At 40.6% G+C, this 15171-nt stretch overlaps 1 protein-coding gene across 1 annotated transcript in view; it reads right to left on the bottom strand.

Moving 5' to 3' along the window:
- Positions 1–714: 714 nt before the first annotated feature.
- Positions 715–15171, bottom strand: part of ABAT (4-aminobutyrate aminotransferase) — a 45604-nt gene continuing 31147 nt past the window's right edge. Inside the window, exons 7-16 of the mRNA XM_035339600.1 lie at positions 11804–11884; positions 11197–11289; positions 10538–10600; positions 8872–8935; positions 8249–8397; positions 6566–6703; positions 5027–5194; positions 4142–4288; positions 3737–3848; positions 715–2884 (exon numbers count right to left, since the gene is read on the bottom strand). Of these exons, the coding sequence (XP_035195491.1) occupies positions 2763–2884; positions 3737–3848; positions 4142–4288; positions 5027–5194; positions 6566–6703; positions 8249–8397; positions 8872–8935; positions 10538–10600; positions 11197–11289; positions 11804–11884 (1137 nt within the window). The 3' untranslated portion in view covers positions 715–2762. The remainder of the gene's footprint in view (positions 2885–3736; positions 3849–4141; positions 4289–5026; positions 5195–6565; positions 6704–8248; positions 8398–8871; positions 8936–10537; positions 10601–11196; positions 11290–11803; positions 11885–15171) is intronic.

The following is a 15171-nucleotide window of genomic DNA, read 5'->3' on the forward strand; positions in this document are numbered from 1 at the left end:
AAAACAGGTAAGACAACTAAAAGCGATGTTGAATTAAAGCTGAAGATGAAGCGTGTAGCTTGTGTTCTCTGTAACTTGGAGCATTGATTGCCTCACCACGTGTCCTGACGGATGTTCATTCTGTGGTGCTGGTATGATTCCTTCTTTGCCAGAACCTCCACAGAAACAAAGAAGCAGGATTTAAACCTGAGAAAGATTCGAATCTGATCACTTAACAGGTAAGATTATTTTTTTGAGTTGTCACAAGCAAGGTAACTCCTTACACCACTCTTCTAGCTATTACTTCATTTGGAATTATGGCAAAAAATCTAAACTTCACCAAGAGCAAAGTCTGGAGAATTATTTTCACTGCTTCTTCCTCAGGCCTATTGAAACCCCTGTCTCTGGGTGGATCAGCAGATGTAGTAAGTAAAATTGCCGTTATAACATACAGGCTAATCACGATTTACTATTTACTCAGGTTAAGCTTCTCCTAATGGGGTCTTTATTATTTTAAATTTTGGCTAATACCAAATGGTGCAGCAATATCAAAAGGAAAATATTTTTTTCCTTGGCTTAAACACTACGGCAGCAAAGTATGGGTTGACTGAAGTGGATTGCATGCGCATAGCAAGTTTTCTGGAGGTGTGTCTGTCTTCATAAGAATATATTTAATAAGCACTAGTGATTCAGTTTAGGCACATGCTAGGTTTAAAACAAAGAGTCTTGGAGAACTTCAATTATAAATATTTTATTTAAGAATATTGATTACACATGAGATGCCTTTTATTATGAATCTGTGTGCAGTTACTAGTTACACCATGAAGTGTAGTTAAGTATTTGTTTAAACATTTATTTGGCACTGTCCACAGTATGCTGTAAACAATATTAACTTTATATGCTTCAGCTGCAGTGCTTTCTATGTATTCTCTAAGATGATTTCATCAATATGTTGTACACAATTATACAGTTACTGAGTGTCAGTAAAAATTATAAAAACACCTAGAGTATTCATAATAAAAGTGAAGATGTGGTAAGACTTCAAATTACTGGACCTTTGCTTCTGTAGAAGTACAAGACTTGCTAGAGACACTTACTAAAACTACTGCACTGATATGTTGAACGAACTAATTCCCAGAATGTGGTCAAACACAGTTCTTGTTTTGACTTTCCTCTTGATGATAATACTCCTATGAGGACAGTGATGACAGTGAGGTTTTGTTGAACACCAGTCCACCAGTCCTTTCTCCAGATTTCAACAACCTCTGTTCAAAAACCTGCCTGGGTTCTGACCAGCTGGTACCAGAATTCTGGGTTCTGCAGAGAGGTTTATAGAAATCCCATTATTTCTAAGCTAGCAGAAGTCAGCTTTCTTGAGTTGTCCAATACCAGTACTTAAAAATAGGAAAATGGGAAAACCATGATTAAAACTTACCGAAGCAGGTAAGAAACCTTTCACAGTTTGGTAGCTTTATTAAACATATAAATACTTTAACTGCTCTGTCTCTTATGTACTTAAAAATTGCTGATAGGGCAACTGTAAAGTCTAAAAGTGGTCCCTCTTTTGGTGCATAAATACAAAAGTTAAACTTGCTGAGGAAAAGTCAGATGCCTGCTAGCCAAAGAAAGAGAAGGGGGGAAAAAAAAGCACCAGAACTAGTTCAAGTCAGCCTTAAGCAAATAGTAAAGAGTACATAGTAAAGAGATGTCCAGAACAATGCTCCGAAGAGGATAAAAAGTAACAAAGTGTTGCAGCTTTTTAATCTTGTGGCTTTCTAGAAGACCTCTGGAGCATCGATAACTTAAGAGTAACCTATGAGAACAACACAACTGCTTTGCATTATAATGTGCAGTTAGGACTAGGCCTTCACTGCAGTGGCTCTGATGTCAGGTAGTGGCTAAGATCAAGCAATTCTGCTGTAGTTCTACAACATCCTTATTCATGTAGAACTTGTAATAGCTAAATTAATGGCTATTATGGGCAAATGGTAAAATAAGCCCAAATAATCTGAGATTGCTGACAGAGATGGCAATAATGTGCTTCACACAATTCTTTAAGCTTTGTCAAATTACATACATCTCAGTATAGCTTTCTCTTCTCTAATTGTAAGAGAAATCAAGAGTTTTAAAATCCAGGACAAGGAAAGAAGTACTTCCAGTCATGGCACTGCACAGGTGGCTGCGTGCATCGGTGCCTCTGAAGCAGTATGTATAGGCTAAAGGCCAGGGAGAGCAGTGTCATGATCCAGGTGGTATGGCAGACTTCAGTATTCAGGGGAGTAAAGCTTGAAATTATTCTGTAAAATATTGTACTTGGCAGTGGTGGAAAGCAAAGCTTTCCCTGAAACACCTCTTTTGTTCCATCTACCATTAGAGAATGGCACTTTCTGCATGGCAGGCATGTGGCTTTTAATACTTGTTGCTGCTTCTGGACACAAGTAAAGCTACTGGGATTATCTGTGAAAACAGACTGTACCAGGTCATATTGAGACAACTTAGTCAGGGCCATGGATGCATGGCGGACTCTGCAATTAATAGGACCCCAGGATGGAGGGCCACCGCTTCTGTGCACAGTGTAGGACAGCTGCGGGTACCTGCTGGTGACCAGTACCAATACTCTGCCTGGGTCGAGTTTGCATGGAGCAGCTTGCCTTGGGCAGCATTACAGACAGAACACAACCCTTAGTTTATGACTTTACACTTATCTTGTAAGTGGAGAAGACATGAATTAATGCAAACTAATCTCATAATCAGTTAGTTGTTCAGTGTAAGAGAACGGCTTTTTACTTGAAGTTTGCTAAGATGTCACTGAAAATGTTCAGAAAGAGGTGTGCGTGATGATCCTTGAAGATCAGCGTTGGACGGAAACGAATTGATCTGTCACCGCAGCCTCCCAGTACAACACCTAAGACAAGAAGAGTTTCTTTAGTCATTTCCACCATTGTGAGAACTGCATTTTCTGAATAGTTGGCAATGTTCATATCACTGAGGAGGGGCAATAGAAGCTTCCCAAATCACTGCTAACCATACAGTCACACAGAGTATCATCAGTTGGTGGTGCACTGTGAAGCACATGGCTCTACCTTTTATCTCTGCTGGCTTAGTTTTCAAAAACAAAACATTACTGATGTCTTTTACACTCTAAAATTTCATTTCATAGTAGTTAGATGCATCACAGCTGCTGCTTTCAAGAGATAAAAGTAACAAAAAAACCTGACAGCTGCAAACCCAAGAGCCACAGTTAAATTCAGAGGATATTAGGCTTCAGATCATGAGGTTCCCCTCCCGAAACACGGGCTTGTCTACAGCCCGTGTAGTAAAAGGGGCAGGCAGTTGTAGATCCCCATTTTAGTCAACTCAGTGTATTTTATTAGGTATTACATAAAATTCCATGTCCTCCCTGTATTTTCCTGTGTGACAGTTAACTTCCATTTTCCTGATCTCTTTCTAGAAGTAAGCCATGCCTAGGTTCACTGCAGAGGAATATTAACGTGACATCAGAAATACATGCCCTGCACAGGCCTCTTCAGTAACATCAGACCTAAATGAGGCAGATAAAGGTGCACGTAGATGTAACTGACTAATTTAAATGATTATGAAAATACATCTATTTCCAGAAAAGCCTAAATACAGCTTGTTTATAATTCACTTCTGTCCTTCTATAGTGTAGTGCACGCACCATACAAAAAAAGGACAATTTAAAGCACCACATATCCTGTTTGTCCTTTGAGGCTAAGCTACAGACAAATTGCCTTACCTTTGTTTCTGGCTATTGTAATTAACTTGTTTCTAGTTGCATCATTTGGAGTGTCAAATGAACAGAACGTTCCTCTTCCTCTAACTCTGCTGATAAGATGGGGGTAACGAGCCTGCAAAGAGAGGTGAGGATGTATGCACGGCAGCTGCTGCAACAGAGGGCACCAGGCGGCGGCAAGCTCTGCCAGGCATTCTGCCACGTGAAGAACCTGCTGTCTCCTCCGTTTTGGGGGAGTGGAGCTATTGCACACTGTCTGGACATCCGACACAACCTTGTGTCCTGTTTGCCCCTTTCTGACAACAGTCTGAGTGGCCACAGACTTCAGGTGTTTAAAACTGCATGAGGTCGGATCCTAACTGATCAGCAAATTTCCCCTTAGCTACAGTAAGACTTCCAAATGTTTACCTGTAAATCCAGCAGCCCGGTCAGTAGTGCTTTCCCTGCGTGGGCTGCATTGTTTAGGAGGTCTTCTCTTTTAATAACCTTAATGACTTCAGCAAGCATAAGGTTCTTGGATGGATCTCCAAGCCAGGTGTTAAAAATCCGATAGGGCTTGGAAAAGGATGGAAAGAGAATTGCAGAACATGTTAACAGGAAAATCACTATAATAAAGAAAAGCAAGCCATCAAGCTGGTCATGCAACATCTGGTACAGCAAAAAGCATGCACTAATCTCACTAAGTCCCTTTTTGCTGTAAGAGCAAAATACAGCTGCCCTGCTCAGCAGAAACAAAGGGCAACAACCCACTTTATGCTATGAATTTAGTGCTCTCTGATTTGCTAATCTGACATCTCATTGAAACATGGCTATAGACAATGTTGAAACCAGCATCGTCTATACTGGTTTTGCATTCAAGCTTTGTCTTCTCCCATTTAGTTTCTTCATTTATTACATATGAAATGACATTACTATGAAGAATAAGTCATGATAACAGAATTCAAAATGCTTACATATGAGCTCTGAAGAGACCAAGTGATCTTACGGAAAAGGAAAGGTTTTATTCAAATTGTGGCTGGTTTCCTATTGAAGATTACTTCAGCAGGCTAAACCCAGCTCTCCACTCTCTCCCACCAGCTTTATGACCTTTGTGACTGAGAGCAATCAGAATAAACGTTATGAAGTAAAAATGACTCTCATGTAAGCACAAAGCAAGTATCTAAGAAACAGCAGCTCCATCTAGCTGAACCTGCATTACTGAAGGAAAGCTTGCCTCTTCCATGGACGTTACAGGTACCCAAGGAAGGGGGCACCAACTAGCAGAAAGTTCCATTTTTCATTGAAAACTCTTACAGCATTTGGCCTGAACTCCTCTTTGTGGAAAAATCCTCCTGTCATCATCTTCTTACTGAATGTTACCACATCAGCTGGATCATCCAGGCCCCAATGTTCATGGGCCCAGAATTTTCCGGTGCAGCCACCTCCTGTCTGCACCTCATCCACCAAGAATGCACAGCCATGCTGTGGAGACAGATGGAAAAAGCAGTGGACATGAGTGTACACTTCCAAAACAAAAATATCTCCCCTAGTGAAATGCTAAGTACAAGTCAATTACATGTAACATCCCTCCTTCCTCTGCCTTCACTGCTCCAAATCTCCCCTTCTCAACCACAGACCAATGCTGCCATATTTCCTACCCAGTCTTGAAACTCATTGTGCATTAGATTTCACAAGTAGGAGCTCAGCTATTTTTTCAGAAAGCCAACAGAAACATATTTTCTACCTAAGCTCAGAAGCAAAATACATGTTTGTGTGTGTGTGTGTGTGTGTATACATTTTCTTTTAACACAGAGATACCTAAAAACATCTAGGAGGAGTCTAGGTGGCATTGTCAAAGCCTCTGAGGGAAGCAGAACCTCATTTCGAGGAGTTTTGTTTGTTTTGGTTGAGAAGTCTGAGCTTCCAATCTAAGTCAGACATTTGTGGCACAAAAGCACTACCAGCAGCACAAGCTGTGCAGTCTAGGGACCTAAAATGATACCGAAAGAACAGCCTTTTCAGATGAATCTGCTGAAAGAGCTACTCATTTTAACTGGCAAAAAACTTTTTTTTTTTTTTTGATGCGAAGGACAATTTTGTTGAAGCTGCAGGACAGGGAGATCAAATGACATCATGATACTGTCATTAAAAACAGTTGCTAAGTACTTTTGGCAGATTCACATTTTAGGTAAGATAAACCTTTTCACATCACCTTATTTATGATACCACCCTTGTATGAGCAGCTGTTAACAATGGGAAAAGTTGCTCTTTTCCAAAGAGAGTTTTCCAAATATTACCTACTCTCTTCTCTGTAAACACACACATAAGCTTCTGATACAGATGTTTGAGGGGAAAAAAGCACAAAGCAGGTCTTACTGAAGGCCACTGCTTCTAAATAGGTAACTTCGCATTCTAAGACATTGAAACTTATGGACAGACTCAATTGTAATTGCAAAAGGACCTGAAAAACAAGTATGTCAAACAAAAATTACCCTTACCCAAACCTGCCTCTTCTAAAATTGTTTTAACTCACCTCCACAAATTGGCATTATCATTTCAAGAACACTACTATGAAACCCAGTGTAAATGAGTCAGAGCAATTTCTCTGTCATTTAGACAGTAGAAGAAAATTTAGTGGACTGAGGAAACCACTAACTGTGCACCGAATGTAAGAGAAACTACTGTGCTGACTATAGGAGTAGCTAATATCTCAGTACAGGCATGTAACTATCCCAACTGCTAATGAGGAGGCTTGTGAAGCTCCGGAGTGGTGGGAGAGGAAGGTATCTGGAGACAGGAACAAATAATTTCATGTTTAGCTACCAGTGAGTGAACAGTGAAATATTTGATTACCTTTCTGGCAATGTCTCGTAGCTTTCTGAAGAAGTCATCTGAGGCATGGTTGTCCCCACCCTCTGACTGTATTGGTTCTATAATGATTCCAGCCACAATCTTCTTCTTTTTCCTGTACTTTACAATCAGATCCTCCACCTGTAAATCAAACATTTATGCTACATTCTCCTTTCAGGACATTCTGACATTTATTTCCCAGAAACATTAAACCTCAGCACCAGCACGTCAACTCTTCAAAGCTATTTCTGGCTATAAAGGTGTCAGGAACCACAAGGAATCCACAAACACTTCATCCAGGATTTAACACTAGCCTCTTGTTCCTGAACAATGAAGTTTAAACCATACCCTGAACCATACTGTAACTAGTTGCATAGCTGTCTACAGTGGTGTGAAAGGTCCAGCAAACTTCAGCTGAAAATACCATTGAGACCACTGTAGTTTGCTGTGCCACTGCTGTCACTGTACCTAACTTATATTAAAAAGAAAAGTAAATTTGTGTCAAAACAACTCATCTAATATATTAATGAATGCAATCTGGGAAATTTGCCTTTTCTAATCACTCACTGAAGATACTTTAAAATTAATCAGATGAAGAGGTGAAGAAATCCTGTTGCTGATAAGGAGCTTTCAGAGAAGTTCTAATTAACCTTGTAGTGCCAGTTGCTGTGATGAGTAGTGTCATTTGTATTTGAAATACCACTTACAGCTTTCAAGGCTCACAACCTGTGTAGGCTGTGTAAAGTAATGATTTCCAAAGGGAGCCAGAAAGCAAATTTACAGACTTTCAAGAGAGTATTCGTTCAGCTTTTTTTTTTTTTTTTTTTTTTTAAATAATGGCTTCAAGTTTGTGGATTGATTTTTCACATCCCACTTTCCTTCCAGCCCAATAACCTATTGTGGTGCAAATGCAGGAAAGCAATTTGCTATGCTTTCAGTTTTCCCTGAAGTTATGATGCAGGTTTGAATAAGAAGTCTCTCCAATCCAGCTTTGTGCAGTCATCCACGCAGTGCTGCTGAGCTCCATTCAGCACATCACAGCCCACTCCCTCAGTAGTCAAAATGTTCTAGATAGCGCACTGTTTCTGTTCCACAGGGCACATCATGCCTTGCTCCCCAAAGCACTCTCTCAAGAACGAGCCCTTGCAAATGACAGATCCTGGATCCCCAGAAGCCCAACAGGGAATCCCATGGTTCTGGTACTTGCGGAGAGTTTGCCTCCCTTGAACTGCCCACCTTTCCTTTCTCCTGTGCTAGGGAAGGCACTGACTCTCTGCCCACTCACTCCCTGCAGCTGTAGGCAGGATCAGAGCTCTACACCAGAAAGCTAACACAGAAAACCTGAAAAAAATGAAATATTGGTACAGGTTCTCTTTGCAGAGTATTATACACACTGAGCTCTTAGCCCATGTCCCTCTGCAAAATCTAGCAGGCCAGTTCACTGTGATACAACAAGCACGTGAAATTTCACTTTAGTATAATTCATGTAGACCTTAATTCACAGTAAACTGGCTGTTCTTCTGAAAAGCAAGGACAAACTTCTAACTGTAAACAACAGTGAATGCTATTTCAGTCACATGGTGTTCCAATCCCTGAAAACATTCTTTTAGTGAAAAGCAACTAATCCTACTAACACTATTCATCATTTCAAAACAAAATAACAGAAAGCTGCCAGTGAATTTTTACCTCCTCTAAACAACGGGCTTCTTCCTGTTGATTCTCTTTCACAAAGTCTTCCAGAGGATACTTTAGTCTTGGAAATGGAGCAATAGGCCAGTCCAGTGATGGAATGTCCAGTTTGTGAATTGCTTTAGAGTGAGTTGTAGCTAAGCAACCTAAACCCAGAAACACAAGAATTAGAAAAACACCTGAATAGGAACAATACAGGAAAAAAGCTACCAAGAGGTGAAAAATTGCCTGACACCAGAACTTCCTTAACTGCTTTTCTTTTTCTAAAAAGTCTTAATTATTCCAGATTTTTATTTTCTTTTCTGAAATATTGACTAATAGGATTTAGTCAAACTTAAGTGGAGTGCTCTAACTCTGAAGCATCACTTTCCATATGTACTATTCCACAAGGACAGGAGAACCTCTATCAATCTACACAGCAGTGCTCAGTCTAGTTGGTGTCTCCTGTTTAAAGAAAACCAGTTTCAAAGCTCTCAATTACAGACATGTTGTGTAACACGTTTCTAACGGGGACTGACCCAATATAAAATGGTAACAACAGGTGACATCACACTTTTATGTTGTGGTAATTTTACCCCAGGAGCTAGGAGGGAAGGTGCTGCTGGCAGTGCTTTTCTTACCCATGGTCCTGCCGTGGAAGCCGCCCATGAAGGATAGCATAGCGTAGTCAGGGCAGCCAGGGGGCTGAAAGCAAAGCACAGTGGTCAGCATGTGGGGCCAGGTGCGCGGCAGGGCCGCTGCTGTATGCAGCCCCCTCAGGCACCCGGCCCTGACAGGGCCATGGCCCCGAGCAGGACACAGGGTCGGAGCCAAGCTGCTGCCTCTAGCAGCCTGCCCACAGGTTTCCTCTTCAACGTCACCATCAAAAACTGTTATACTGACACATTTAAACAATACCTTTGTCATCCCTTAAGATCTTCCTGACCTCATAAAGTATATCACTGGTATTAACGAATATTTGGCAATTTATACTGTTTTATAGTATTATTTTGCAGATGAACTGACACGTCAGCAGAACATTGAGTACAATGCACTTTTTGTACCAACTATGAGCACAAATGTACTGCGTGCCCAGGGCGCGGTGCTGGTGGCGGTGCTGGTGCGAGGAGAGGCTGGGGCTGCCTGGTGCCGGACACAGCCGGGCCCAGCCGGCTCCAGGCCCTGCCGCAGGGCACAGTGGAGCCTCTCAGAGCTGCCACGGGGCACAGGTTTCAGCCTGAGCAGAGCTCTCCTGGTAGGGAGAGGAAAAAAGTGACCCAGAGAAACCATGCCTGAGACCCACACTGCAGCCTGCAGAGGACCCCAGCCAGCTACAGGCTCAAAGGTCCAAAATTTGCAATTGTATTCTGAGGAATCGCCCCAAGAAAGGGGGATGGGCTGCCCTCTGAAAATTCCTCTTTCCCCTGCAACTATAAAGAAAACTCAGAATTAGCTCAAGTGGGAATCCTAATGTTTAGATAGCTAAACTTGGACAAAAAGTGATCATCAGTTTCAGAAATCTTTAGTCATCTCACCAAATTCCTATTCCTTCAGGTCAAGATGTGCCATCCTCTTTTCTGCACTGGCACAGCCACCTGTCTGACATGGCTGAGTAACATCAGAGAACTTTAAAAAGTAATTCTGAAGGCAAGTAAAACCAAACCCTCTTCCTCCACATTTTTAAAGCCAAATGAGTTCCCTAACTCCATGCAAATGAATTGAATACATTTCCCTAGAGAAGTGCAAGAGTCAAACGAAGACCAGCAGATTATTCATTTCTAAGATATGTTCTCAAAAAGAAATTAAATTCAACATTTTCTGCTGTTGCTGCATGTAAGATTTGTAACTGGCAGGAGCAAAACCACCTCAGTTGAAAGTTTAGAGGAATTCAGGTTTCTCAGCTGCATCTCAATTTCCTCATCCTACCCATTGTTAACAGTTGTCAAATTTTAACTGCCCCCCTGATAAATTTTAAGCCATAAAATTACAGCTTCTGGAAAAATAAAAAGGACTGTTAATATTTGTAGAAAATTGCATGTATTAATAATCTCCATGGACCCACCCATCACTTTGTTCCCTTTCTAGTAAGTGATATTTCATGAAGTAAGGGAGATCTTCCCAGAATTCACAACTGGGAAGGATGCAGAAGAATACTAGCAGCTGGTCTTGAATATTTTGGAAACAGTCTGTCTTTCACCATTTTCTAAATTTACAAACCTTCAGGATAGGAAAGCCAATTTTCTCCCCAATATTCTTTTATAAAACCACAACGTTACATGCATAGGTGTGGTAAAAAAACAATGTTACCTGGTTAATCATGCAAGATTCCAGTTCCTCTTTTGTGACATTATTATGGCCCCTCTCCTTGTTCTGCAAAAAAGCAAAACAAACAAAACCAGTTCTCCTTTAGTTGTAACCACTGAATTTCTAGCTGAGTCACAAACTAATAATTCCGGTATTCCAAACTAGAGCCAATGAAGACATTGAGCGTAGTTCCTATGACTGCAATATGCACTTCATAAAACAAACTATTTTAGATAAATGGCAGTTTAAGATGTCTCCTCGACTGTACGAGAAAGAAGACCATTTCAGGGAGGTAAGTCCCAAGGAATACATGAGAATTTATTTTAGTTTTTAAGTTAAACCATTGCTGGAAGAGGAAACAGATCACAGTACACAGGCGATCACGCGGTTAACCAAAGATAGAATAAGCAGTAATGCTACATACATTTTCTTTTATTTTTTCATTTCTAAAGTTGTGTCAATAAGAATTGAAAGCTAAGATGAAAACTTTTAAACAGATTCTATACCACATTGAATAAAAATCACATCACAACCTGGAGAGCCTCCAAGCCTTACTCTGTTTGATAATGGCAGTCACGATGACAAATTCTGATTTCTACATCCAAACCTCCCCCTCAAAAAAAACCACACACACACAAAAACACTTTTAATATTTTACTCACTCTGTACCACATAAATATTGCTTTAAATGCATTTTCATTTGAGCAGGATCCACAAGACATGGTAATCACCTGTGGCAGACCCTTAGGAGCCACCTGTCAATGAAGAGAGCAAATTACTCCAAAATATTAAGCACAGCTATAGTGTAAATTGAACATAACATCAGCAGTTTCAAAATAATGGGAAACCAGTCATACCTGGGATGAGGAAAACAGATTCTAACTACACCTGAGAAAGCTCATCTCAGTTTCAGCCCCCAAAGATCTTCCAATTTAGAACAGGAAAAACACACTCAACATATTCTGCTATCTCTTATGAAAGCACAGGGAACAGCAGTTAGTGAAAATGCAGTTTGTTATCACTTCTTGAATCCACACTGAAAGAGGCAGTTATCTGTACAAAGCAGACACATCACCCTCTCTCATCTGTCAAGTCAGAGAAAAAAGGTTTCATTTCATCACTTGCTGGTTCTAGTCTCTCGGAAGAGGGAAGGCAGGTGGGAAAATAGATAATCTATAATGTTCCTTGTTAAAATCCGTAACATTGTTTGATATATCTGTGTCCCTAAACACAAAATGTGGCACCTCATCACTGCTGTCTCAAACTTACTGATAACAAAGATTCCTTCAGTCTTTCTGCAAAGTTCTCTGGAGGTAAAATCCCTAGGGCAGGTCTGTTGATAAAAGTGCTCTACAAAGACAAATGAAGAGATGTTATTTTTTAGTACTACATGAAAAATATCATGTTGATATCAAGGCAGTTACTTTGAATTCTAATTACAAATACCGACCAGAAATTTCTAGTCATGGCACAAAAGGTTTTAAAAACAGGTGATAGTATAATGTCTTAGATTAAGTTTTTCCATCCAATCCTTAATATTTTATTCTTACAGGGTACCTTAGAAAAGGTGTATACTAACTGGTAATTACATTTCCTCTTCAATATTGCCATTTTAGTCACCCAATCTCTATTTTCCTTATACACAGGAAATATACTTTAAAATCTTAATTAATTGCCTTCAGTTGAAGTAGCTAAATCTAAATTCAATTAAGGTAACAGCACTTTCTTCCTTTTTGGGCTTCTAATAAGACCATTTCATAACACTGTGGTTATCAACATCCTCCAGATACTTTTACAATGGTATTTGAGGGAACAAGACCAACATAGACTTAAAGGATAGGGACTACATCTGAGAGATAACACACATGCAATGATCAGCAATGCCAACAGTGCAAGAAAATAGATTCCTGACAAAAAAACTTGTATACAGCCATGCTGTCTCCCTTCTGGACTCCTCTGGCATGTGCAGTAGTGGGCAGGGTAGCAAGATGGGCAAGAAGCTACCTTGCATGCTATTCTGTCACTAATCAGCAATGGGCGTTTAATCAAGCTCAAGAACATTGACCATGATATATCCAGACAAGTCAGTGAAGATTCTTTTCAACCATGTACTGCTTTCGTGAAGCTTACTGATTTGCACTGGAAATTTTTCCAGTTCAATGTTTTCTATTTTAGTGCCTTCAGTTTGCACAGTCACCTTTCTTAGTGCCTCAGCCTGAATTTTAGGTATATTCATTATTATGGTGCATTACAATAAAAGATTGCCAGTTTGTCAGTTTAATAGTATTCATAAAATCACAGAGGTTGCAAAACACCTCTAAGATCATAAAGTCCAACCATTAACCTAGCACTGCCAAGTCTACCACTAAAGAATGTCCCTAAGCACCACATCTACACGTCTTTTGAATACCTCCAGGGATGGTGACCCAACCACTTCCCTGGGCAGCCCGTTCCAATGCTCCACAACTTTTTCTGTGAATATTTTTTTCGTAATAGCCAACCTAAGCCTCCCCTGGTGCAACATGAGGCCATTTCCCCTTGCCCTAGCTTGTTGCTTGGGAGAAGAGACTGATCCCCACCCTGCTACAACCTCCTTTGAGATAGCTGTAGAGAGTGATATGGTCTCCCCTGAGCCTCCTTTTCTCTAGAATGAATAACCCCAGTTCCCTTGGCCACTCCCATAAGACTCGATCTCCAGACCCTTCACCAGCTTCACTGCCCTTCACACACTCCAGAATCTCCATGTCGTTATTGTAGCGAGGGGCCCAAAACTGAACGCAGTACTCAAGGTGTGGCCTCAGCAGAGCCAAGTTCAGAGGGTCAATCACTTCCCTGGTCCTACTGGCCACACTGCTTCTGATATAAACCAGGATCCTGTTGGCCTTCTCCTCCACCTGAGCACACTGCTGGCTCATATTCAGTGGCTTATATGCTCACCTCTTCTTTTTTCCTTTCCATTTCCTGATTGAGGCCTGACCTAGTTCAAGTGCCACCACTGCTGAAATAGTCTCCATGGCTGCAATGTGACCCCTCCTAAAAGTGCATTCCCACAGCCTACCTGGCTGAACTCATGCCTGCTTCCCAGAATTCTTTTCTCCAAACTAACCAGTCAGCAAAACTGAATATGTGCCACTGTGAGGGCCTTGGTAATCACAGAAGTGACTACAGGAACGCAGACGTCCAATACCTATTTGAAGGTTACGGAGAAGATGTAGCCCGGCTAGAAGCTCTTCACCGGGAAGATGAGAGGCAATGGGCATAAGTCAAACCATGAGAGGTACTGATTGGGTGTCATGAAGTTTTTTCAGGAAGAGGACAGTGCCGGTTGCCAAAGAGACTGTGCTGTCTCTCTTGGAAGTTTTTAGGCCCCTGGGTAAAGCCCTGAGCAACCCGGTCCCATCTCCCAGCTGACCCTCTCTGAGCAGGAGGTTGGGCCAGAGACCTCCTAAGTCCCTTCCAACTTGAACTGTCCCACTGATCATATGAACTGGTCACGTTAGGATTCACACCTTGGAGAAAGATAATTTTGGTGTTAGTGAAGAGCAGCTGGTGGAAGGCTGAGCCAGCTGTCCACAAAAGTGGTTTTCAAGAAGCTCTGGAAAAGTTCCCCTTGGGCTCTCCTTGGTCCACTAATGGAGATGAATTTGTTGTGCATAAGCATTTAATTTAAATGAGGTGTCATGGATTAAAGTTGCTTTATCATTGCTTTGTAGGTAATCTTATTTGCTTCACAATGTGCTACTTTTTATTTGAAATTACATTTGCTCACAAAAGGACAAGCTCAATAAGTTTGCCTACTGCAAAGCATTATTTGCCCTCTATTTTTTTTTATTTTTTTATTTTTTTTTAGCAAGTCAACATTGAAATTACAGGCTGAGCTTTGATGACTTAAGTCTTTATGGGTCTCCGGAGGGGACAGACCTCAACCCAAACTTTTACATATTTCATCATTCTTCCATCTTTTTCCTTACTAGAGGTACTCACTTACTCAGAGCACAGTAAGATGTGTGAGAGGTCATACTGTACATGTAAGAACACACATCAGAACTCTTAGGCACAACCAAAAATCACTCAAGTTACAATAAAGAGTGAGCTAGGACTTGGTAACTCATACAAGTGTGTTACTTCCAAAACAGTATTTGTTTCAGCAGACTCAAGCTTAAAAAAAAAAATCATAATGATGTTACTGGCAGATAACCACTAAGTGTTTAATACATATGGGAATTCTTGACTTTTTACCTCAGTTTAGAAGGAAATTTTCATATAAAGTTAGAGATATGAGAACATAAATCTGTCATGAATTTGATTAAGGGTTGTCACAGTCAATTGACAACATTTGCCATTAAGCAGAAGAGTGTATTTTTCCTTTGTTGTTTATGAGATGCTCAGTACTGAGAAAAACAGAACATTGACATCAAGCTGCTACGGTCTCAAATGAATAGATAAATATTCTGTTCTTTATAGCTGGCTATAAAGAGGGTACATGAAGCATTACAAATAAACACCCCCCCACCCAATCTCTTCAAGAAAACACCAGTCCCATTGCTAACAATAAACAAGAGCCCTACATCAGTGTGTATTGCTTGGGAAAAAAGAAAAGAAAAGAAAAGAAAAGAAAAGAAAAGAAAAGAAAAGAA

This window comes from Oxyura jamaicensis, chromosome 14 (assembly GCF_011077185.1).
Source record: "Oxyura jamaicensis isolate SHBP4307 breed ruddy duck chromosome 14, BPBGC_Ojam_1.0, whole genome shotgun sequence".
Lineage (NCBI taxonomy): Eukaryota > Metazoa > Chordata > Aves > Anseriformes > Anatidae > Oxyura > Oxyura jamaicensis.